Source organism: Poromitra crassiceps (genome assembly GCF_964638095.1).
Source record: "Poromitra crassiceps genome assembly, chromosome: 9".
Lineage (NCBI taxonomy): Eukaryota > Metazoa > Chordata > Actinopteri > Beryciformes > Melamphaidae > Poromitra > Poromitra crassiceps.
In genome coordinates, this window is record NC_139630.1 from 31,809,177 (window position 1) to 31,833,602 (window position 24,426).

At 44.6% G+C, this 24,426-nt stretch overlaps 1 protein-coding gene across 5 annotated transcripts in view; it reads left to right on the top strand.

The window, feature by feature from the left end:
* The window catches only part of senp6a (SUMO specific peptidase 6a), a 49,602-nt gene that overhangs the window by 9,309 nt on the left and 15,867 nt on the right, over positions 1-24,426 (top strand). Inside the window, exons 4-11 of one of the 5 annotated variants that reach the window (XM_083643555.1) lie at positions 1,640-1,746; positions 2,676-2,843; positions 3,172-3,189; positions 7,740-7,810; positions 12,071-12,165; positions 16,957-17,389; positions 22,039-22,277; positions 23,562-23,624. In XM_083643555.1, the coding sequence (XP_083499681.1) occupies positions 1,640-1,746; positions 2,676-2,843; positions 3,172-3,189; positions 7,740-7,810; positions 12,071-12,165; positions 16,957-17,389; positions 22,039-22,277; positions 23,562-23,624 (1,194 nt within the window). The remainder of the gene's footprint in view (positions 1-1,639; positions 1,747-2,675; positions 2,844-3,171; positions 3,190-7,739; positions 7,811-12,070; positions 12,166-16,956; positions 17,390-22,038; positions 22,278-23,561; positions 23,625-24,426) is intronic. The other 4 variants (XM_083643556.1, XM_083643558.1, XM_083643557.1 and 1 more) reach the window with 4 other exon arrangements.

The window sequence follows — 24,426 nt, forward strand, 5'->3', positions numbered from 1 at the left end:
CACATTTCTATGAAAAATGTATGTTATTAATAGTTTTGGCGAGTAAAGAATATTTTTGACAGGGTAGATTTTCAGTTTGCCAGCCTCTGGCAGGGAAGCCAACACTGTATTGTGCCGCAGAAACGTCATCTTTCCTCATGCAGGCCCCAAGTTTTTGCTTATTTGAACTGAAAGTTTCCTTGGTTATAATAACTTATTTTATGTTGACAATGAGTTTGGTGACCCTTGAAACCCATTTGAAAAACTCCAATATATATAATTTCAGAAATACACGAGAAATGCAAAATGCTTGTGCTTTTTGCCTGATAAGCGTGTTTTAAAGTTGTTCTTGGTTCACTCTAAACATCATTCTCATCATTGTTTTTCCCCTCATGCAGATGACCCTTGTAACTAACTAGGGATGCACCGATCGATCGGCACGTGACCGGAAATGGCCGATTTTCACGTGATCGGCCTCGATCGGTGATCTGCGCCGGTCACTCTAAATAGCCGATTCTGTGAGCCGATTTTCATAAGACGTGCGCGCACCCCAAAGCACCGAGACAGGCACCCAGCCACCACACCACACACGCCAGCATACCTTCCTCGTTGTGGATTTTTTTCACCGTCAGTGAAGTAGACAAAGCTCGCAGTTTGTCACACATGCAAGTCGAAAATAAGCCGTGGAGACAGAGGTGCGGCCGAGTCCCGCTCGGCTGGAGTCCAGTCTGAGCGGCTCGCTTCACCTCACTGGCCCCTCTCTCTCTGCTCTCTCTCCCCGGGAAGCGGTTCTCCAGCAACCCGCCACCGTGCACAGCCGGCTTGGCGAGGTGAACGTGAGCATTGTGTCCACCAGTATAACCATTCCCCGACCTGCATTCTCCATTCCACATCAGCGCTGCTGCCTCAGCCTGTCACTCATGTTGTAACGTGTTTCGTATTGCAAATAGAACGACATGAGAACGACGGACATAATAATAAAAATGCATCGGACTCACAAGTGTGCCAGGTTTTCTGTGCGTGACGATATTTTTTCGGATGGCAGATAAAAATACGCATACCAAACTTCGGACTGTGTGTAAACTCCGCCTGATATTCAGACTGAAGATCGTTACTGTAACTCATAAACTCATTTCCCCTCTACTTAAGAGGACTGGTCTGGAGCCAGGCTATAAACTCCTTGTCCATGGATCATTTTGATGTTCTGTTGCACCTGTTTTCTTTTGGAAAAGTAAATGCATGATAGCTGTGGGATATAGGCTATTGGATTTAATTTAATTTTTGTATTCATTGTATTTGCACAAAAAGCTCTGTCAAGTAGCCTAACCTGGAACACTTTTATTTTGAGATGTGTTTGAGTGAGATGGTCCTACTTCATGCAAATGATAAGAATTGTTTATTTGTTTATTTGGATCCCCATTAGATGTAAGAATTGTTCTTTGAATCTTAATTTTCAAACAAAGTTACAAAAACGTTTGTGTAAGCTGTCAATTGTTGCTTTTAGAAAAAAAAATCGGAATCGGCAAAAATCGGTATCGGCAAGTCAGACTATTCAAAAATCGGAAATCGGAATCGGCCAAGAAAATGGCAATCGGTGCATCCCTATAACTAACACGTGTGTGTGTGTGTGTGTGTGTGTGTGTGTGTGTGTGTGTGTCAGTCTCCCTCCCTCAGGCACTTCCAGTCGTCGGATCCCTTGAGAACGTACGAGAACAGACAGAACCATCACGGCAGGCCTCTGAGCAAACTAGCACCGAAGAGGCTCAGGTACGCTTCACAGCAGCGCCACTGCTGCTTTGACACGTTCCAGTGAAGGTGCAGGGTGCTTCATCGATCTGGGAAGTCTGCAAAATGTATCGCTTTCGTCGCAATGTCCATATCCATCAGATCGGCAATTAGGCCCCGCCCCCTTTTAGGGGGAAAACACAGGGCTGTTAAACAACGCAAATGTTGAAATGCTGCATTTTTAGGAGCGGCTTTTTGGTCCTGTCTTTTTGCTCTTACATCTTCTTTAAGTGAGCACAATTTAATAACACAGTTCCTCAGTTTTGGAGTCAAGACTGTGTTTGACAAAGAGTTGCTTCATTTTCAGTGTTCTCACTTTTTAAACGGCTGCTTTGATAGAATATGTTTCTACCTGTTTTGTTCCCGTTGTATTTGCCAGCAATCCCACATTTTTTTTATTGATTTCCAATATTTTAATTAATGACCTCTTTGGCTGTTCATTTATTGTCCCTTTATTGTTTGTGGAACATAATATTTGAAGCTGTTTTTGAAAGTGGGGTATGGATCACGCTTATCATGATAAATGTTTAGTAGCTATTAACACTTTGCTTGAAGTGCATTGGAGGCCTCAGATAAACTTACATTATTATTAACCGTCAGACCACCATCTGAAAATGACATTCAAGTGAATATCATGTAATGTTATTACTATACAGTTTTTATTAAGCTTATATCATGATGTGATTCTAATAATCCTGCAATCACAAAATGCCCGAAAAGCAACATTTCAATTCAAGTTAAAGGGTTATTTTATCTATGTAAATAAATGTTTGCTAATATGTTTAACGCACACTACAAACTCGTCCGACTGACTTGTGTTTCTTGTTTTAATCCTCTAGTCGGCTCTTTTTCATTTGTCGGTCAGTAAAGTGTATCTTGTGTCTTTCTGCTCTGCCTCTCCTCCCCTGCAGCGAGCTCCCCCACACAGTAGCAACGTCCCCACCCATGCCCAACAGAACCAACTATTTCATCGTCAGTGGTCCCGTGGTCACGGCGCCGTCTCAAGGCCTACTTTTACAGGGGCGCCACTTCCAGCAGCACACACACGCCCCCATTGCACCAAGGAAACCGGTCCAAAGGTAAGAAGGCCAAGTCAGCACTGATCTGCCTCCTCCTGTCTGTCACGCTTGTGAAGGAGTGGACTACTCTGCCCTTTCTCCTTCTGGCTTCTTTTGTTATCTAGTTATTTTCTGTTATATATTATTTTAGGGATATTTGTTCAATGTAGTTCCAAATTATTTGACAGAATATTGCAATTGCAAAACTCATTATCTTCACTCAAGTTTTTCTTGTCACAAATATTGTAGAACTTTCAAAGTGTTTTAAAAGTGATTTTGTAAAATAAATTAAGACGAGAGAAGTTTGTTGCAATAGTGTGACGTTTTGTGTTTGATTTTCTTCACGCAGCCTCGATCTGAAGGAAAGGTAAGATCTCCTAGCTGAGTCGAGTTGATCTTCTGGTCTGGATGCTGAGAGAGCGCATCTCATTGCACGGCCCTTACTCATCAGCGCGACATTGAGCAGAATTTTCTGAGCCTCTGGCTTGTGATGCTTTCTAACTCTTACTCCTCTGGCATCTTGTATGAGCCTCCTGCCTGTGTGGCTTATAGCACACCTGCATGACACCAAACACCTTTTATTTATTTTATTTAAAAAATATTTATTTTATTTATTTTATTTATTTACATTTATTGATTAGTTTCTAACACTGGAATTGGCAGCATTCTTATTCCAGTGCTGTGTAATAAGCATTGGAAAAGTCTCCTAAGGCTGTCCAATGAACGAGCTCCTTAGGAGTCACGTGACTGCTGTTTACCTACCCTGTTTGCCTTGTATTTGGTCAGGGTGAACCCAAACGAGCCACATGTAAAAATGTTACCAAGTCGACTTTCCAACGATGGTTCTGACCGACGAAAGGGGGACAGTAGGTGTGAAGGCTCCGAGTCCTCTGAGGCACAGTATGAAAATAATGACAATCGTCTCATTTAAATGGGGTAAAGATTTGCTTATTGTCACAAGGCAGCACGGAGGAATTCCAAACGTGAGCGTTTCAATGCAGAGTTGGTGGCGTGCCCCGTAGGCATGGGGGATTGCCCCGGTGGTCCAGGCTGGAGTTGGACAAATGCGACTCCATGCAGCTTTTCGCTCTTCATCACGTCAACAGTGGCTGCTGGGTTAAGAGCTGAACACGAGTTGAGAAGTAGAAGATGCGCACTAGCGTTTGGGTGGTGCAGCAGTACCAACACGCCGCAGGTTCAAGCCCCCGTGTTGCCTTACTGTGTTACAGGCGTAATTGGCCGTGTCTGCGGGTGGGAAGGCGGATTTAAGGGTATGTGTTCTGGTCGCTACACTAGCGCCTCCTCTTGTCGGACAGAGCGCCTGTTCGGGGATGGAGGGGAAATGTGAACCTAGAACAAAAAGGGAAGCACGCACATCTCCGTGAAAATTTACAGGTGCTGGACTCAAAAATACACACCATAAAAGAAGAGGAAGTCCGCACACTGTGTTTCGACCCCTTCAGGTCTTCATCAGGTACATACCTGATGAAGACCTGAAGGGGTCGAAACGTTGTATCTACTTTAATTAAACTTGTGGTCGCTGGAGCTTCAACACAGTGTGCGGACTTCCTCTTCTTTTATGAAATGTGAACCTCCCATGCGCTACGTCCTGCCGGTGAAACTCCACCTCGCTGTCAGGTGAAAAGAAGCGGCTGGCGACTGCACATGTATCAGTATCAGAGGAAGCATGTGCTAGTCTACAACTCTACCTAGATTGGCAGAGGGGGGTGGAGCAACGACCGAGACACCCTAACAGGTCACACCCAGGTGTTGAAGTAAGCGGTGCAGGCTTGTGCAGGTCGAACCCTGTAGAGAGCCAAAGTGAACCGCACTTCCTGCTTCAGCACTGTACCAGCGATTTTCATCCGCCATTTATTTTCCCATAGACATTTCGTAAAATGCTTACAAAAATAGTTTTACTTGGTCAAACCAAACGGTTCAGATATATTTAGAATCGGGAGAGAACATAGAACATTTCACTTGGACCAAAACATAAAAAAAACGTTAAATTAATTTTCTTTAAATCCGCAATTTTTTTACATTTTGGTCTGAGTGAAATGTTATGAGGCTAAATCTCGTGCTGACCTCTCGGTGAAAATGGATGGATGGACAGTTACCGCTTAAAATTAAAATGAAGAAAAATGTGGTGCGTCCAAAATGTGTCTGGTAGTGTATATATATACATGGTAACCTGGATAAAACATATCTGTGCGAGGTGGGAAAAGAAGAAGAAGAACTGGGCCACTTTGAGCTGCAGTGTGAACGCAGCCTCGTGCAGGTTGGCGTGGTGCCCTGGCTGATAATGCCCTGGCCTGGCTTTAGGAGACTGTGGTGAAACATCTCTATCCTCACCTGGCATCCAGCCCACTGGCACACCGAGGCATGTTTGCATTGAAAACCCCCATAGGCTGCATTTACAATAGGTTGATTATGGAACGCTTGTTAACCCTTTCATTAATTGGATCATTGACTCTCTTTCTGGGCATGAACAGCTGAATCTCTTTGTGTATTTTATTCATCGCGGTGGGAAAGTAACACCAGACAGATGTGGGTACATTTGTCAATTCCACTGGCCAATTAGGAGAAAAGTGTTACTGTTCATTTATAAGTGTGTGTTTTTAACACATTGAGTGCCAGCCATGTTTTCATTCCTGTAGGTAAGTTGTGCCAGGGGTGTTTTTGACGATTCTGGCTCATTTTAGAACAGCCGAGGATTCTTTTCTGTTAAGAATTCATGAACACCAATCATCTAAAAATAACTAATAGAATGTGTGCTTTCTCTGTCTAAAAGAGTTAGTTTGCAGAGTTAGTAGTTATGTAGATATTAGCCGTTGAGTACAGCATGGTTTCAGCGTCTGGAAATTTATTCAGAGATAAATGGCTTTTTGTGAAACAGTCACTTTAACCATTCATTTTTGGCATCAGTAAGACCGTCAGACATTCTAAACAATAGTTTTGAACAGTAATTTCCTCCATAACAACAGGAAACACCCCTCTCATTCAAACTCCTCCCTCCGTGTGTCTTCTCCTCCTTCCTCCTGGCTCTAACAGCGGGCGTGTCAGAAGCGCGTTGCTGCTGCCTGCCTGCCTGTCTGCCTGTCGGGCAAGACGAGTCTGAAATGGATTACTGTAAAATCGCGTCGCCATTTCCTTGAATGGCTTGCTCCCGCGGTGTGTGTGTGTGTGTGTGTGTGTGTGTGTGTGTGTGTGTGTGTGTGTGTGTGTGTGTGTGTGTGTGTGTTCGCGCGTTGCTCCGCGGCTCTGGGGGGAAGGGATCTCTGTCCGTTCTGTGTGTGTGTCTCGGGCTTCTGACTGTAAAATCGCCAAGCCATTTCCGCGGGAGGCGGCTGCTTTTGGTCCCGTGGCTTTTGGGTCCCGTGGCTGTGGCTTCTCTCTGTCTCTGTCGCCACTTAGTGGTCGGTAAAATAGATTACACACATGCTCTTGCTCCAAATAGTTATCTCGAAGATGTAAAAGGGGTTGATTGATGTCCCACCGTCAAAAAAAAAAAATGTTTATGTAAGACGAGTTAGCTCGTCCTTGGCACTTAAGCGCTGGATTATGTAAGACGAGTTAGGTCGTCTATGGCACTTAATGAGTTAAGATCTGTTGTCACACTGCGTCATAATTCAATTTGATCATTTTTCAGTGGAATTGTACTGTGATTGTGAGATATTTGCGATGCACAATTCTGCCTTCTGAACTGACCATAAGCACATTTTATTTACAAAATATGGAATGGTAGGAATATAATTTGAAATTTCGCTCTTAACCTTACCACTCTGTTCAATGGGATGGACAATCTCTTGATTGCTCAACATGTGAGTTTTGCATGTGAGCCATATTGTAATATATCTCCGTCAAAACAATCCTCATTATTGTGATATTGACTTTTATATCTCCCAGCCCTGTTAGCTGCTAATTGCTGAGAGGAGCAAAGCTTAGCTTTCATTTATTTGCCCCATTTCAGAAAACAAAAAAACCCACAACAATAAAGACGTCACAAAACCAAACGAAAACTAGAGAGCATTTTGTGATGGGGCGGCTGTAGCTCAGGAGGTAGAGCGGGTCATCCACTAATCGCTTTGGATAAAAGAGGTTGGTGGTTCGATTCCCGCCTCCTCCATTCTGCATGTTGAAGTGTCCTTGGGCAAGATACTGAACCCCAAATTGCTCCTGAATGATGGTGTGCCAGCACCCTGCGTGGTAGCCTGCCGCCATCGGTGTGTGAATGGATGAATGAACCTACTGATTGTAAAGCGCTTTGGATAAAAGCGCTATATAAATGCAGGCCATTTACCATTTACAATGCGATCACACCATGACCGCAGCCGCCCATGATGACTTAATGAATGTGGGCCAGGGGCGTAAAGTGTGTGTGTGTGGGGGTGGGGGCTCTGATCAAGCCCATTTTAGAACCCGGCTGTTATTTTGATCTCAACTACACACCTGTAAAGTTTTGTGTTGCAACCTGCACAGTTCTGACGCTATCACCATCGCTAAATCTGTCCACAGACAGACAGACAGACAGACAGACAGACAGACATATATAACTGGCAAAGTACTCAAAATGGCTCAGGACCACATTTTGAAATGATGTACGCACACACACACACACACACACACACACACACACACACACACACAGAGACTTACAAGATGAAAACAATAGCAGCCCCGCTGTCACGGCTGGTAAAAACAAAGGGCATGTGCTGGAGAGGTTTGAAACCCAAGTGGGCTTATAAGAATCAAATAAGATGAGATGATGGATAAAACGGAAACAACAGGAAACAAAACCAGAACCAAAAAGTACCTTCAGTGTCTTGGCTGACCCATATATAATAGCGGTGCGTGAAACATGTTTTCTGAAGTCATCGCACAGACCAAAAATGTACATTTGTCTCTGTCGTCCTGCAGAAGGGACTTCACCACCACGCAGCAGGCTGTGGAGGTAGACAGCATCGTCCTCACCTGTCCGGAGATCCCAGGTACTGTTCCTCACATCACACATGCTCTGTACTGTTCCTCACATCACACATGCTCTGTATTGTTTGTGTTGTTTTTAGCTGCGACCAGCAGCTCTATAAGGCTGCTTTCTCACTGGGAACTTTGCTTTCGTTCCGTTCTGTTCCGCACTCGGGAACGATTGCCCCCCCGCCTTTCTCCCCCTCTGGTCACTGTGATTGTCCCGCTGTGTTGTCATAAATCCCACTGTAACATCATCCGTGATGTCATAAATCCCACTGTGACCAATCCCACTGTGACACCATCAAAATCCCACTGTGACATCCTTGCTAGCTAGGTAATGTTCGCTACCAACTGTCAGTGTGTCTGAGCACGTTGGAAGGCTTGGAAGCACTCTGGGCATGATATCCAAAGGGAAAACAAATTTTTCTGTGGACACGGCCTGTAGGGAAGTTGTAGCTTCCGCTTATTTTGTGCTGGATTATTTAAATCCAAACTCGCTACAGATGTTCAATAAGAACCACGGAGATCGGGAGATATCTTTTAAGCTTTATTGAAAGTAACACAGGCAGGAAGGAGTCAGGCAGCAGACATTGGGGAGAGTAGAGGGACATCACCGATGACATCACGGGTGCACCTGCTGGCACCCATGACATCACTTAGGACATCATCGATGACCACACCGTTGCAGTGACATCATCGATGACCTCCCCAGTGGCGTGACACCGATTTACGGTGGTCAAGTCCAGGACATCAGATTCTTAAGTCGCAGGTTCGCATCCGGCCTGTGGGTGTTCCAATGTGCATGGTCTCATCAGTGGGTATGAGAGGGCTTTTTCTACACGGCCCCTTACAGGGTCATTACAGGCAGATAGCTGCTGTTTCTACACGGCCCCTTACAGGGTCATTACAGGCAGATAGCTGCTGTTGCATTTCAGTGGCTAGTCGCTAGTGGGTACGCTGTGTTCCTCCTGCTGCGACGAGTGGAGTGGATGAGGGAACTGTGTGTGTGTGAGACGTGTGTGTGTCCGCCGCAAGCCAGCTGTACTATATGTGGATGTGTTTGTAGCTGGTGTCTGCAGCATGTGTTCATATGTTTTGTGCGTTTGTGCGTGCTTTGTCTGGGTCCGTGTGTACAATGTGTGCGCACGTTTTTTGTGTGTGTCGGTGATCAGTGTGTGGGTGTAGAATGTGTATGTACGATGTGTGTGCAGTGCACGCTGTCTGTGTGTATCGGTGGTTGGTGTGTGTGTGTGTGTGTGTGTGTACAGTATGTGTGTGACTGAACAGTGTCTGTGCTACTTTCAGGGCTGCTGTATGTGCTTTGCCTCTGTGGGTGTTTGTGTGTGCTTTATCTGTATGTCTGTGTAAAGTCTGTGTGTGAATAGTGCGTGTATTTATGATGTGTGTTGTGTTTGTGTATCGATGATCAGTCTGTGACTGTGTGTGTGTGTGTGTGTGTACGAGAGAGAGAAGTGGATGTATGTGCTATTTGTGTATGCCTGGATGTGTTTTTTGCTTTGCCTCTGTGTGTGCATGTTGTGTGTGTGTGTGTGTGTGTGTGTATATGTGTGTGCATGTGTTGTTTGAGTGTGTCGCTGTGTGTGTTGTTTGTGTGTGTGTGTGTGTGCATGTGTTGTTTGAGTGTGTCGCTGTGTGTGTTGTTTGTGTGTGTGTGTGTGTGCATGTGTTGTTTGAGCGTGTCGCTGTGTGTGTGACAGCCAGCTGTGTGCAGTCTGCAGATCTGGGCTGAGCCTCCCGCCTGGCTGCCAGAGGGGGAGATTGCAGGCCTCCCAGATTAATCCTCAAAGCTCCTGTGAGAGGAAGGAGCGCCTGGTCGCCCGCCCGGCCGGGCCGGGAGGGAGGGGGCGCTTATGAAACACACGCCGGCTAATAACGTCTCTCAGGCCCAATGTGGGAATGAGATGGGGATTTTTTTGCGAAAAGGTGACCTTGGAGAGAAAGTGTTCCTGCAGCGATTTCAGTGCCTTCACGTTAAAGATAAAATAACCAAAGCTGAGGGGGCAGAGGAATTAGCCAACTTGAAACAAAGAGTGTTCTTGTGATGCACAGTAAGAGGTTTACTGAAGCATCGGTACACACATCAAGGCTGGGCGATATATCGATAATTATAAAACGGCTCTCTCAAATCAAGCAATCTGATTGGTTCACAGCCATTGTATAATTCCAGTAACCGAGTTCAATAACCCATGGCCATAGGTTATTGGTTGCCATGGCAACTCTCTTACTAAAAGGCAGCCCTGCGCTCGAGCTCCGTGTTGGGCTTTCCAGAAAGCTCTCAGCTTCTCAGCAAGCGCCAGGATTGGCCAATGTCAACTTCAGTCTCCAGAATGATCCAATCAAATCACCCGCACGTCTATCTTCTTGCTAGAGGTCCCGCCTTACAGTAGTGTCAAAACAAAAAGCTACTCGCTTGCAGCCAGACGCATGATGGCGCAACTCTTAGGCTTTGGTTACCTCAAAAACAAAATGGCGGAGACAGTTTTCAGATCCTTGTGAATCGATCTTCGCTTATAACTTTACTAATACTTCGCAGAAAATGATGTTTTGTACAAGAATAGACGCGGGCTAATGTCTTAACCCCTCTCGCGCGCGCCCTCACTCTTAACCCCGCATTTCTAAATAAGACGTAACGTTACTTGGTGTCGGCATACGGCTCTGGTGTCGGGCTATGCAAAACCTCTCAGCAAGCGCCAGGATTGGCCAATGTCGACTTCAGTCTCCAGAACGATCCAATCAAATCACCCGCACGTCTATCTTCTTGCTAGAGGTCACGCCTTACAGTAGTGTTTCAACTGACTATCAGAATAAAATGCCAGTCGGACTTATAGTATTATTATTATTATATTATTATACTTGGAAACCGTTTTATAAAAGCAATATAGCACTCGAGCTGCGTGGTGTTGTGGAATATATCCCGCTGATAAGCTGTTATCCCACTCGGCCTACGGCCTCGTGGGATAACAGCTTATCAGCGGGATATATTCACCACAACACACTTGCTCTCGTGATATATTGCTTAAATATACAATACGATTATAATATAGGGCTAGGAAATGTAAGTAGTGAAACCGACATTTTGAACCGCTCTACTTAATCTTGCTCGTGTCGGTTAATTTGCTTAATACTTTCCCCAATGTGTGCGTTCATGAACTGCGCCCTTAAAACAAGACTACGTCGTGTTCCGTCACGTGCCTCCCTCCGTCCGCGCTCAGACGTTCACATCTTAGCTAGGTGTAAACGCAGTCCCCACAACGTGACGACAAACTCCTTCAGCGATTCCGCTCTCGGCTTTCCTCTCGCTCCACTGTCGAGCCAAGCAAGACGGCCAGATGCAGAATGTCCGGTGGCCCGTTTCAAAATAAAAGCCATGCCGACACAAACGCGTGTCCAGTCATAGTCTTCAAAATAAATTGACAAAACGTGTTGCAGCTGTTTTGTTTTGTTCTTAGCTCAGTACAAAAGTGCAAAAGCCTGTCCGACACACCCGCCAATCACGACTGCTGGCTGAGGAGGAAGATGACATGGAGCTGCCTAAAACATATACCTTGTATAACATGTTTACAGTACAGACCTCGTCAGAGAAAGAGTGTATAAAATAACCATTAATTGTAATCAAGGTAAAGTTTTAAATAATCGTGATATTGTTTTGGAGTTATATCGCGCCCAGCCATATATATATATGTATATGTATATATGTATATATGTATATGTGTGTGTGTTGTGTGTATATATATATATATATATATATACACATATATATATATATGCTTTAACCCCTGTGGTTTGAGCTCTGCGTGTTCCTCTCCACCTGTGAGCTAACTGCTGCTGCTCTGAGCAAATGTGTAGACTAATAACCACTCCATTTCCTGAGTCTTTTTAAAGCCTTTCTTTTACTTATCCTTCAGTAACTCTCCAAGTAGAAGCATACAGGATACATTTCAATAGGCTACTTGGAGTACACCTTGACCTATACATACAGTACATACATACATACTTAAAACTTATTTTGTAAATATTTTGTGAAAGCACCAATGGACATCCCTGCAATATTGCCTCAATATCGATATCGAGGTCTTTGGTCAAAGAAAATGGCGATATTTGATTTTGTCCATATCGCCCAGCCCTATCTTGTTTGAATAAAAGTGTGAACCTGAATGTGAAGCTGCCAACATGTACCCCCATAGGTTGACCTATTGAATGAAATAATAATAATTAGTTTGAATGAATAAAAGAGTGCTTCTGTGTTTTGATGGTTTCAGAAGACGAGAGCCCCACGGACATCAAACGGCGCGCCCAGCAGAAGAGAAGACCACCTTTGGTGTTGAACGTTACCTCGCAGGTCAAAGCAGCAGAGGTAAGAAACAGGGTCTCTTAATGCGGAAAACATGCTTCCAGCGTCAAAGCCCCGCAGCACTATGCGCCGAGGGTCGCGCGCCGCGGCTGGCCCGCAGCTCCTCCAAAATGTGAGTGGACGCAGCTGACGTGAAAGTATAATATAATGTGGATGGGGAGATAACAGGAGAGAGTGAGAGCTATGACCAAGTATATGCACTACATTCTCTCCTCGGGCTGACTTCTTGTCATTGAAATCCTAGTGAAATCACACAATTTACTCATTTTGCTTGAGTGTATAGTTCTAGCCGCCGTCGGCAAGGCTCTGAGTCGAGGCTGATGTTGGAGCATGTTCCCAGCTTCATAAACCAGCTACTTGTGAGTCCGTGCCAGTCCGTGTCTGGAGTTACTCCTGGTGTTGTTGCTACGCACCGCTGGTGGTACGGGCCTCACTCTTATGGGATCGACAATCGATGGTGATTAATCAACCATCGATTGAATCCATTAAGAATTTGATTGATCAAACGTGTTGCTTTGTAGGCTACAGAGGTCTCCGCTTTCAATCCCACACTTGGCCACAGTGACGTTGGTGTCACACCATGTTGAAACCAAGTGGAGGGCTTTTATTTCAAGGTTTCATTTCTTCTTTCTTTTGTTCCGCCCCCCAAAAGCCCATGATGCCATGTCAAGAAGGTGACATGACAAGAACGTGTGCCATTTTGTTTCTGAAATGATTTGAACACCACGAGGGTGACACTTAACTTCCACCGCTTATACAGAGGAAGAAGGACGCCAAGCAAGCAGGCAAAACGTCCCGTGTGGCAGAATTCCACCCAAAAAGAGAAGAGTATTCAATGTTTACATTGCAATAAATGTACAATGTTGAAACAACACGTCTACTAAGGCAGGAAGTTTGGTTGGTTGATTGACTTGTTGAGTAGGCCTAAAGACAGGTGTCAAAACACATTTTGTATTTTCTATTTTGTATTCAAAAGCTGTTTTTTTTTATATAATTATTAATCAATCAACTGATCGTTAACAACATGACCAATTCATCGATTTAAGAAAAGTGATTAAATGTGCATCCCTAGTTCCATATAAATCAAACTGTAGGTCTGCTCCTCTCCTCACTTTGGTAAATAATCCACCCTCATTTCGAGGCCTCGTCCTTGAAGTCTGCAGTAGGAGCCTGCTAATATAGTGAAGGTTTGTTAACGTTTAGCAGGCTGCTGTTGCTGCTAAACACGGACTCTGACCCCCCCTCCCCTCCCTCTCTCTCTCTCTCTCTCTCTCTCTCTCTCTCTCTCTCTCTCTCTCTCTCTCTGTTCCTGCCTGTCTGTCCATCCTCCCCTCTCGTCTGGCTTGTTGACAGTCCAGGTCCACATCATCCTCTGCAGCCTCAGATAGCTAAAGACTGTCAGTGGTGTAATGTCACAAAGTAATAATACTTAAATTTTTTGGGGGAGTATCTGTACATTACTAGAGTGTTTACTTCTGTCAACTTTCACTTTTACTCCACTACATTTCGCCTAAGCGTCTTCGTTGCCAAGAAAAATCTGGAGAAATTTGGGAGCCTGATTTGGCGTCGAATCAGTGCTCCTAGCTTGCAAGTTGAATCAGGGGCTCCTAGCTTGCAAGTAGAATCAGTGCTCCTAGCTTGCAAGTAGAATCAGTGCTCCTAGCTTGCAAGTAGAATCAGTGCTCCTAGCTTGCAAGTAGAATCAGTGCTCCTAGCTTGCAAGTAGAATCAGTGCTCCTAGCTTGCAAGTTGAATCAGGGGCTCCTAGCTTGCAAGTTGAATCAGTGCTCCTAGCTTGCAAGTTGAATCAGTGCTCCTAGCTTGCAAGTTGAATCAGGGGCTCCTAGCTTGCAAGTTGAATCAGTGCTCCTAGCTTGCAAGTTGAATCAGTGCTCCTAGCTTGCAAGTAGAATCAGTGCTCCTAGCTTGCAAGTTGAACCAGGGGCTCCTAGCTTGCAAGTTGAATCAGTGCTCCTAACTTGCAAGTTGAATCAGTGCTCCTAGCTTGCAAGTTGAATCAGTGCTCCTAGCTTGCAAGTTGAATCAGTGCTCCTAGCTTGCAAGTTGAATCAGTGCTCCTAACTTGCAAGTTGAATCAGTGCTCCTAGCTTGCAAGTTGAATCAATGCTCCTAGCTTGCAAGTTGAATCAGGGGCTCCTAGCTTGCAAGTTGAATCAGTGCTCCTAACTTGCAAGTTGAATCAGTGCTCCTAGCTTGCAAGTTGCGTGAATCACAATCCACACTCCATTCCAGTTGGTGGCTTTAAAGGCGCTGACAGGGTTCTGCGCAGCCTCGGCTTGGAGCCTTGGAGACTGTGCATACTCGAACGTAAGCTTGTAACTCGGCGCATTGGCTGCGGTACACCTAAAAAACACTAGGTGGCTTGTGGTACACTCATGTCCATTACATATGACGCTATCTTGTTGTTGTTTACCAAGAACTTGCAATCATGTCGGTGGGGGGACATTTTATTGTCCCTCCATTTCAAAACTCATTCCGGTGAGCCTGCAGAAGGCTTTGCTAGATGAGGGACAAGCACTGTTAAATGAGGAAATTGCATTTCCTCATTCCTCACAACAAGTACGTCCAATCACAGCTCTCGTGCTGGTCACGTCACGTCCGTGTTGACGCCGCGCAGTCACATTTTTGAGGAGCTGCACGCCCCCTCCACCGAGCTGCGCCGATAGGACGGCCAGCTGGGGCGACCCCCTCAGCGCAGTCAGCGCCGGCGATTTCAGAATTCAGAAAATTAGTTTTGATATTTAAGTCCAGTAAATAGCCTACGTTAAGACTTTTACTCAAGTAATATTCTGTTAGGGGACTTTGACTTTTACCAAAGTCATTTTGTGGTAAGATACAGTATCTGTACTTTTACCCCAAGTATGGCTTTCAAGTACTTTATACACCACTCCCTACTGTAGCTCTGAGCTCTGGACCAGCGCCTGAGACACTCCACATTCAGCTGCTGCTATTTGGGAAGAAAATCGTTGCCTTGAGTTTGTTGCGTAATGTTTCAGAAATAAGTTTGATTCAATTCTTAAAGAACACTATTTCCCACAGTCATCTGATTTGATCATTTTTGTATATATACTGGAAATACCAAAGATTTGTTTTCTATGATTGGAATTATTTTGGAAAACGGTACAATATTATTGAACGTTTAGAAAATGACTGCAGTAATAGTCAATGAAAATGCGGTGTGAAGTTGTGGAAAATCTTTGGAATTTAAAATGTGTGGGATACGATACCTAATGAGTTGAATAATATTTTGTCATGAATTCTGCTTTTATGCCAGCAGTCATGCAGTGTTTTGTCTAAAGGGTTGTTTTTTTGTACCATGCTCATGGTGGATATCTCATAGCAGAGTGAAACCCAATGGCATCATCATTCTGTGTCCACAGGAAAGTTGTTGACTGTTTTCAGGACGCGATAGCGTTGACCCGGGTTAGCATTAGTTGCACTCATTGTACAGAAGTGCTTCTGGATAAGGCTGCCAGCTAAACGTCTACAAATTTGAAATATTCCAGTGTTTCCTGTAGTGTTTTTTTATGGAGTGATTTTGGTTGTGAGAGTCGGCTTCACTCCAGGGTCTATTCCAGGATCAGTTCCAGTAGATGTTTAAGAAGCTTAAGAACGGCTCTTAGTTGGATAGTATGAAATATGGACAGTTGTGCTGTGATTTAAATGAGGCCAGGAGATGAATTTCGGGGCGGGGGGGATGATGGCCGGATTCCAGCTGCTACCAAAGCTAAAGCTAAAGTAAAGGCAACATTGCATTCAGTGGGGCTTGTGGTTAAATTGTAAAAGGTAAGAAAGAGACTTTGTAGAGAAGGAAAGTACACTCCTACTGTACGACAGCAACCCACGGTGAGCAAAAGAAAATGGATATTTCTAACTGATTTTTATTAAGGTGAAAAAGTTGCAAAAGGGTGATGGACAGACACATTTTGGTTGCTCAGGTTTCCCAGCTGTGAGCGTGGGAAACTTTACAACTTATTAAGTGAGCGCCACATGGCAGTAAAGGAAACACTGTTGAACTTGTCTTTGTTTTAGATTAGGCCTGCAACTAACCATTATTTTCATTGTTGATTAATATGTAAGATTATTTTCTCTGTTCATTGATTTTGTCTATAAGATGTCACAAAATGGTGAAACATGTCGATCATTGTAGAGCTGCAACAATTAGTCGATCGACAGAAAGTTAATCGACAACTATTTTGATAATGGATTCATCGTTTTGGATTATTTAAAGAGAAAAGAAAAGTCCGATTTCTTTGATTCCACCTTCTTAAATGTGAATATTGTCTGCTTGCTTTCTTAACTCTGTTACAGTAAACTGAATATCTTTGGGTTGTGGACAAAACAAGAGATTTGAGGATGTCATCTTCTGCTTTGGGAAACACTGACACAACATTTTTCACCATTTTCTGACATTTTCTAGACCAAACAACTAATCGATTAATTGAGAAAATAATCACCCGATTCATCGATAATGAAAATAATCGTTAGTTGCAGCTCTAGATCAGTGTTTCCCAAAGCCCAAGATGACATCCTCCAAAGTCTTGTTTTAGAGGAGTAAAGAAACCAGAAAATATTCACATTTAAGATGCTGGAATCAGAGAATTTGGACTTTTCTTCTTAAAAAATTACTCAAACCAATGAATTGATTATCAAAATAGTTGACGATGAATTTGATAGTGGGGACAACTAATCGATGAATCGTTGCAGCTCTATTTGAGCTCAAATAACGGACCCGACCTCCCCGCTTGACGTTGACCCATGTCTTCCTCGCAGCAGCCCCTCCGGCCGGTGGTCTACGCGGCGGCGGTGTGCCTGAAGTGCCACAAACCCGTCGAGGTCGGTGGCAAGTGTCCGACCTGTGGGACGGGCCCGGGCCTGCCGCCCTGCCAGCACCCCCCGCAGGCCACGCCCTCCTCGCCCACCCCCACCCCCCGGCTCCCCCTGCACTCCCAGCCCCCCTCCCCCGGGCCAATCAGCATCCAGCTGAATAAGAGCTTCTACGGCGCAGGCGCCACCTCCGCCATGCGGGCACCGCGCATGGAGATTGTGCCGGTCCGGGCGGCCGGCGGCCGGGGGAACCTCGCACCGCTGCACAACGGACGGCCGGCGCCCCCGCCGCTGCCCGGGACGTCCAGCTGCTGCGGTGGGGCCAGGGGCTCCAACAAAGGCAAGAGGGCGGCCAAGCAGCACCAGCTCAACGACCCCAGTGAGTACTTTACTAACGAGTGCTTCAAGTGACAGTGAACCTGTGTCTCTCTCTACTGTGTCTCTACTGTGTCTCTTCCTCCAGTGATATCAGTGGGCGGGAGTACTTGCCTTGACAGACAACTCCTTCAGCCAATCGGCGTCGCCACATGCAGTCCAAAATAATCCATCCATCTTAGAAGAACGACGAAAACATCTTTTCGGCCGATAAACCCCGGTGGTGCCATCATAGTGTTTGTGTTAATTGTTGTTATTGAGTCTATCTCTGCAAGAACTGCACTTATGGCCGTTTATCTCATTGCTCTTTCGGGAAACGGGAGCCGCCATTACTCCTCTAAGCAGCAGCTGAGCGGCGGCCCTGATTGGCTGAGTAGCATCACATGGGTTGCCAGTGGCGACCCTGATTGGCTGAGTAGCATCACATGCGATTGTCAATGCATGCAATTGGTCTGTGAGGCTGGTGAACTACTAGTACCGTAAAGTGTGGAGACACTGCGCCAGTTAAAATTGAAACGCTCCGTCAAACTTTAATAATCCTCAATGATTTACCAGTTATAAGTCTGGGTCCGGACCCCGACAGCGGTCCGCCATTTGCTGATGCCTGTACTAGACCATTCTGCTCCAAAATGCATCTTAAGCGCAGTGCTGCCTACAGTGCTGTTCCCATGTTGTATGATAAAAACACATGACTGCTGCCAATGGAAGAAGTGTGTTGAGTAGAGCCACAAACCACAAGAAGCACCTGCTTGTGTTTCTCTGCAGCACAGCTTAGCCCACTCCTCCTGCGACGTACTCGCATCCGTTAGAGAGCAAGGGCCAAACTGACGAGACAGATACTGTCAATGTATGTTGTAGCTTCACTGTGTTTCATCCCAAAATTCACTGTCGAAACCCTCTTCAAATTCAACCAAACATCCCTATTAAGTAGACTACCAGTCAAAGGTCAACGTCAAAGACTCAAGACTCCACTCGAGTCAAGTCAGATTCCTGGACTCATTTTCAGGACTCGTGACTGGACTTAAACACTGATGACTCGGACTTGGACTGGAGCATTCATGCATTGGGACTGGGAAGTTAATCGGCCTAATAAGTTTGCATAAGGTATTGATGGCTATTATTCACACGGTGCAGATTTGTGTTGCCATACAACACGGCTACCCGCTTGAAGATGTGTCTTTAACCTGGTAACCTTGAGTCGCAATGCAGCAGCATCGATATGGCTGTGAATAGTCACTAACGCTCAAAAGTTGCGGCTAAAACAGTGGATAAACATTGCATTTCCTATAAGAGCTTCACAATAAAATGCCTTACATGACTTTGTCAGTGAAAAGCTTTTATTATTAAGCTTTTATTGTTATTTTTCATCAGCCCTGCACTGCAGTGACATGACGTGGCTCCGATAGGCTGAACTATAATTGCCCTATTGCTGCTCTGGTTGTGTTTGCTGTGATTTTGCGCCTATTTCAAACTGCACCTTGTCTGTAACGGAGACTACAGCATAAGTATTTCACACGTGCGTATTTGTGCTACGGAGTGACAGTAAAAAATCTTGAATCTTGAATCTGAAAGCAATCCGGAAATGGTCAAATAAAGCAGATATCACACAGGAGAGAAACTCAATTTCAAACCACAGAGACTGAGAGAGCTGAACACAGAGGTTTTTAAAAAGGCCTTTCTCTCTGGCCTCTCCACTCCAGCATTGCAACCTACACTCGCTCGCAACACAGCTGTTTGAGGCCCGGGGGAGAAGGGGGGTTGGCACGGGTCGGCATGGCATGGCATGGCTTGGCGCGGCCAAAGGTGCCAATGGAAAAGGCCTATTAGTGTTGTATTAGTGTTGTGAAGAACAGTCTTCAGCTGTAGAGCGATACGACCTAGTTTACGGTCATATTGCCCAGGCGTTACCGACGTACATCATAACAACCAATCCAAATCCTCAAATCGAGTGAAGAAATCGGGGTGTGCAAGAAGTCCGGGTTTTGAAAATGGAAAATCTGTGTCGTCAGTTGAAGTTCATCTCATGTGAGGTTGAGGAATGTGTTTCCATACAGGTCAAATAAATCACTTTGGCATTTACACCACATAGTTTGTCAAATACAGTGCAAGTTCACAAGGCAAGATGCATAACCACAATAATAACATTTATGTTATACTGTATTTGATAATTATCAAATCAGTTTATTCTAAGAAATCACAAAAACGAAGCGGAGTAAAATAGAAAAAGGCAAATGAATGATTCAAACCTGTATAACATGTATCAGAAAGACATTAATGATTGGTTTTCTCTAGGGGTGTCACGATACACTCAGTTCACGATACGATACACTATATTGGGTTCACGATAACGATACGATACGATATTTTAACAATATTTTTTTACGATCGATTTGTAAGTTGAGGGGGCATCCTCCTAGCCTGACTCCACCAGACGGGGGCGGCATTGTTCCACAAATTCACAATCCACCTCAGTCTGGCCCTGGCCTCAGAGATGCATTCAAACCGGCCGCCACACAGGCGCACCAATCAGCGTGAGCTAGGGGCGGGCTGTGGCGAGACCGGGTGTGACGCCACCGAGAGGCGCCTCTGCGTTTGTAGTTCTTTCACTATTCAACATGGCGGCGGCTACCGAGGCTAGCTCCAGTGTGCTAGTCAAACATTCTATTCAAAACAATAAGCTAACATAAACGTTAAACACTTGATCTTACAGTGAGTACGAAACCGTAACTGTATTGCTGTAATGTTATCAACTATGAACGTTAGTAAACGAGACATTGTTGTAGAATTTGGGGAGATAGCCTTCAGACCGCTAGGCTGGGATAACTTATTAGCTGTAAGGCTGTAATGGCTAACGGCTAGCCATTCACGCAAGTCACACAAACACAAAGCCCTTCTCACTCTCACCACAGCCCAGTAAACATGCAATCTGTTAAACCATAATTTTTGTTCCAAATCGAAATAAATCATAACGTTAATCAAAATGCCACTGAATTATTAGCTAATCAACACAGAACTGCAAAGATCAGTGTGATGTATTGTCCCTTTACTGCTAGCTGAAGTGTATTCTGCTATGATTGGAATGTTGGCTGCTGTTTAATAAACCACGTTAACTCACGTTGGTGTCCGAGTGACATATTATGTTATACAGGCGAGATTAAAGATCTCAGGATACAATACAACAATCAGTTTATCTGATATTTTCCCCCGCTTGCATAAATTATACTGTGAAGTGTGAATATAGCTCTAGCATATAGTAGTCCTATATGTCTGATATTTTGGAGCTGTTATTCGAGAAATTGGTTTATCGATAGAACATACCGGTAGCTTAAGATTTTGCACTTGTACTTTAGATAGGGGGTAAACAAACGTCATGGGAGCCAATACTAGGAATACGGTATATCAACAAGGAACCATTCTTAAAGTTAGAGATTATATCCAAATACATGCTGCATGGTATAACCAGGGTGTTTTTCCTCTTCTCTGTTGACGTCCTCTGGGCTCCAGGCAGCTCCCTTTCGCAGATTCATCTGACAACATCTTTATGCATTTACATCGTCTTATCATTTGACCCAATCGTGCCTCAAGACCAGCAGATTATGTAACAACAACACCACACACGGCCGTCATTTCTCCGTTTAGTTTATTATTACAAAAGTAAGCAAATAACATTCTCCAGTCATGCGTAAATATCTACCAGTCCACTGACACATATGCTAAAATTCACCAGTTAAATAGTAGCGTTAAATCATTATATTGTATCAAAGCATTTGGTTGTTGCCATGATCATAAAGGCTAGAGAGCGTTGCGTCTCCATGACGTTAGCCGTCCAGGGTGCGTGCCACTCGGTGTCATATCGTGTCATCAGTTCCCTGAAGAAACGAACAACGATATGTGTTATGAATGAATCGCTGTTAACGTTAACATTAATCATCAATCATCAGACGTAGCACCCCAACCTCCAAATGTTGCTATCGTTAGCGTAACATCAGTTAATCCAATCAGTTACATTTAACGTGCAAAATGGCCTACCTGCACTTCATCCTCAGTCAGACATCTGCAGTAATTCTTCTTTCTTTTGGCAAATTGAATAGTCAATGGTTGCACCCAATATTCACCTTACAAAAACAGCAAAAAATCTGCGACCTCCATGCTAACTATTAGCAATTGTAGTCCTAGCTGATCAGGCGCTGCTACGTCATGAAGGGAAGTCGATCTGATTGGTTGGCGCTGGCAAGCCCAGACGGTGACAGACAGACGGTCCATCCAATCACCTGCCTAGTAGCTTGAAAAAAGTGACCGCCCTCTTCAGCAATGTAGCTTGGCCGAATCCAGATGGATGTTGTTTGTGAAACAGATATTTGAAGCAAACTCATCGATCTGGCAGCGTCAGGTTAGCATCCTCCACGCGAATTTGAGTAATTTCACCATTTTCATCCTCCGTGTCTGTAACGTCCCTCGTCTGTTCAAACAAAAGCAATGAAAAGGAAAGCGAGCATGCAATCAGATGCAGATCAGTGCCACTATGTTTAGCTTCTTTTTCTCACGATATCAGATTTCATCTCAACGATACATATTGTCACGTTTTGATATTGCGATATATTGTGGGACGATATAATGTGACATCCCTAGTTTTCTCTGATGTTCCCTTCTCAGTCGTCCTGTCCAGCGACGACGAGGAGGAGGCCGACAACGCCAGCACAGGAAGCGTCAACCGACTGGACAGCGTTTCCCCCCGGCCCGCAGACTCCGCCCACTCCTCGCCGGCGCCCTCCGGGGGCCGGGTGGAGGCGGCGGTGAAGAGCACAGGAGAGCAGGAGGAGATGCCCTCCGACTTCTTCGAAGACGTCGACATGAGAATCACCTTAACACGGCGACCCCGTATGAAAGACCAGGTGCGTTCAGGCCGTGTGACCAACACTGGCTACAGTGAGGAGGTCCTGCAGGTGCAGTGGTTGGGCGGTCTCAGCGAAAATGAACTCAAAAGTAATGGAATTTGTGGATTTTGTTTTACAATTATGCGTTACAATTATGCATTATTGTTTTTGTTAAGAGGCCCGCCCGCCCCACCTAGGGCTGGGCGATGTGGACAAAATCAAATATCACAATATTTTTGCGCAAATAACTATCGATATTGTGCTTTCATAAAATATTTACACACTGAGATTTTTGACTAAGTGGGTAAAGGCAAATAATATAAGACCTAGAACAGTCTGGTAAGTTCAGACAATGACATCACTTTGCTGTAATGCAACCTTTAAACCCAGGGGGGGAAACAATATGCTATATCCAGATATTACAATATCCAAAATGTAAGAGTAGTCTCTCTAGTCTCATGTCATAACATGGATATCAGCAGCCCTATAGGCCCACCTTCACTACGTAACACTGTAGGAAACTCCTGCACATCTGCTTCATCAATAGATCCTAGCGGGACGTCCTTGAATGAGAACATGTCGCGTGTATTCAGTGTTGTGGGTTCAATCCCGGTTCATGACCTTTGACTCCTGCTATCCCGTCGTCCCTTTTAATCGCTCTCTGCTGCATGCTGTCTGTGAAGCAGACATGTTCACTTTCCTCCCCATTTAAGAAGATCTCATGTCGTCTGGCAGCAACATGACAGTTTTTGAGAGCGAGTCTCCCAAGATGACTGGTCGGGCCGTATTTGGCAGCAGTCCAGAGTAATGATTGGAGCCTGTGTGTGTGTGTTTTGGTCGATAGCCCCAATGCAAACTAGGCCAGCAGGTGCAGTGCTGGAGTAGAATAACAGTCTCTGCTGTTTTTCCTTCTCCAAAGTAGGGTTGTCGCGATACTAGATTTTCAAACTTCCATATCATACCTAGGAAAATATTGATATGCGATCATATTTTCGATACAATTTGGGTATTTTTTTTTATATTGTTTTCATGTTAAAATATAATTTTAACATGAAAACAATATTTTAATGTTGACTGAGATTTCAAATGAAAAGTACCAGTCAGATGATAGAAGTATACAGTAGTACAGGAGATGAGTCAATGTTGATATAATATAATATATAATATATATATATAATATAATATAATAATCATTGCCATTCAGATCAGAAATGCACAGTAAATCCATTGCTGACGATCATGGCAAGAAACACCACTTGTTGACTGATGCCATTTCTTTCATGTTCACTCTGGTGTGTTCAGAGTAAAGAGGGAGAGGGAGAGCATGGTTATGCCAAACGGGCAGAGAGAGCAGACCACAAGGAGGTGAGTGAGAAAAGGAGCAAATATTCATGCTTAACCCATTGATACCTGATGCAGCATTTGTGTGTGTATCCCTTTAAGACCGCGAACCGCGTTAACGCGGTTCGCGGTCTTAAAGGGATACGCACACAAATGAGGGATATACACGCAAATGCTGCATCAGGTATCAATGGGTTAAGAGACCGAATAATGGCGTCCCAAACGTCTGCTGCTACTGTACAGACTCCTGCAATGAACTTCAGCCCCCATGTGTTAGTGAATTTTTACATATTTTAGAATGGTAGGAAATTAGGTTTCAAATGTTGGTTGTTTTTCTGGGGGGTAATAATAATAATGTCTTTTTTTATCATTATGAGAAAGCACTGCTGTTATCAATACTATTGCAAATGAGTATTTGTATCAGTACTTTTGACAACCCTACTCCAAAGGGAAAAGCTATGCTATTGGGTGGATGCTTTCTTTTTATTTTTTTATCATCTTCAGTGGGCCCCATGGGATTGTTAACTGGTACTAGTGGTGGTGCCTTGCTCTGCCCATTGACCTACACAGGGAATTGAACCCCCAACCTTAGCAGTGTTGGTACCCATTGAGCTACACACGAGTTCAATCCCTCAATCCCCGTAGTGACTGTGACCTCACACACCCATTGGTTTGTGGACTCCTGTTTTGAAGCCTCCATATAACATTTTGGCCGCTGCCATCTTGTTTTCTTAGAGCCAGAATTGACACATTTGTAGCCATATTTAGACGAGAGGCCAGAGCCACAGTGCTACGATACCACTGGACAGGCGACGTGGTGACCTGT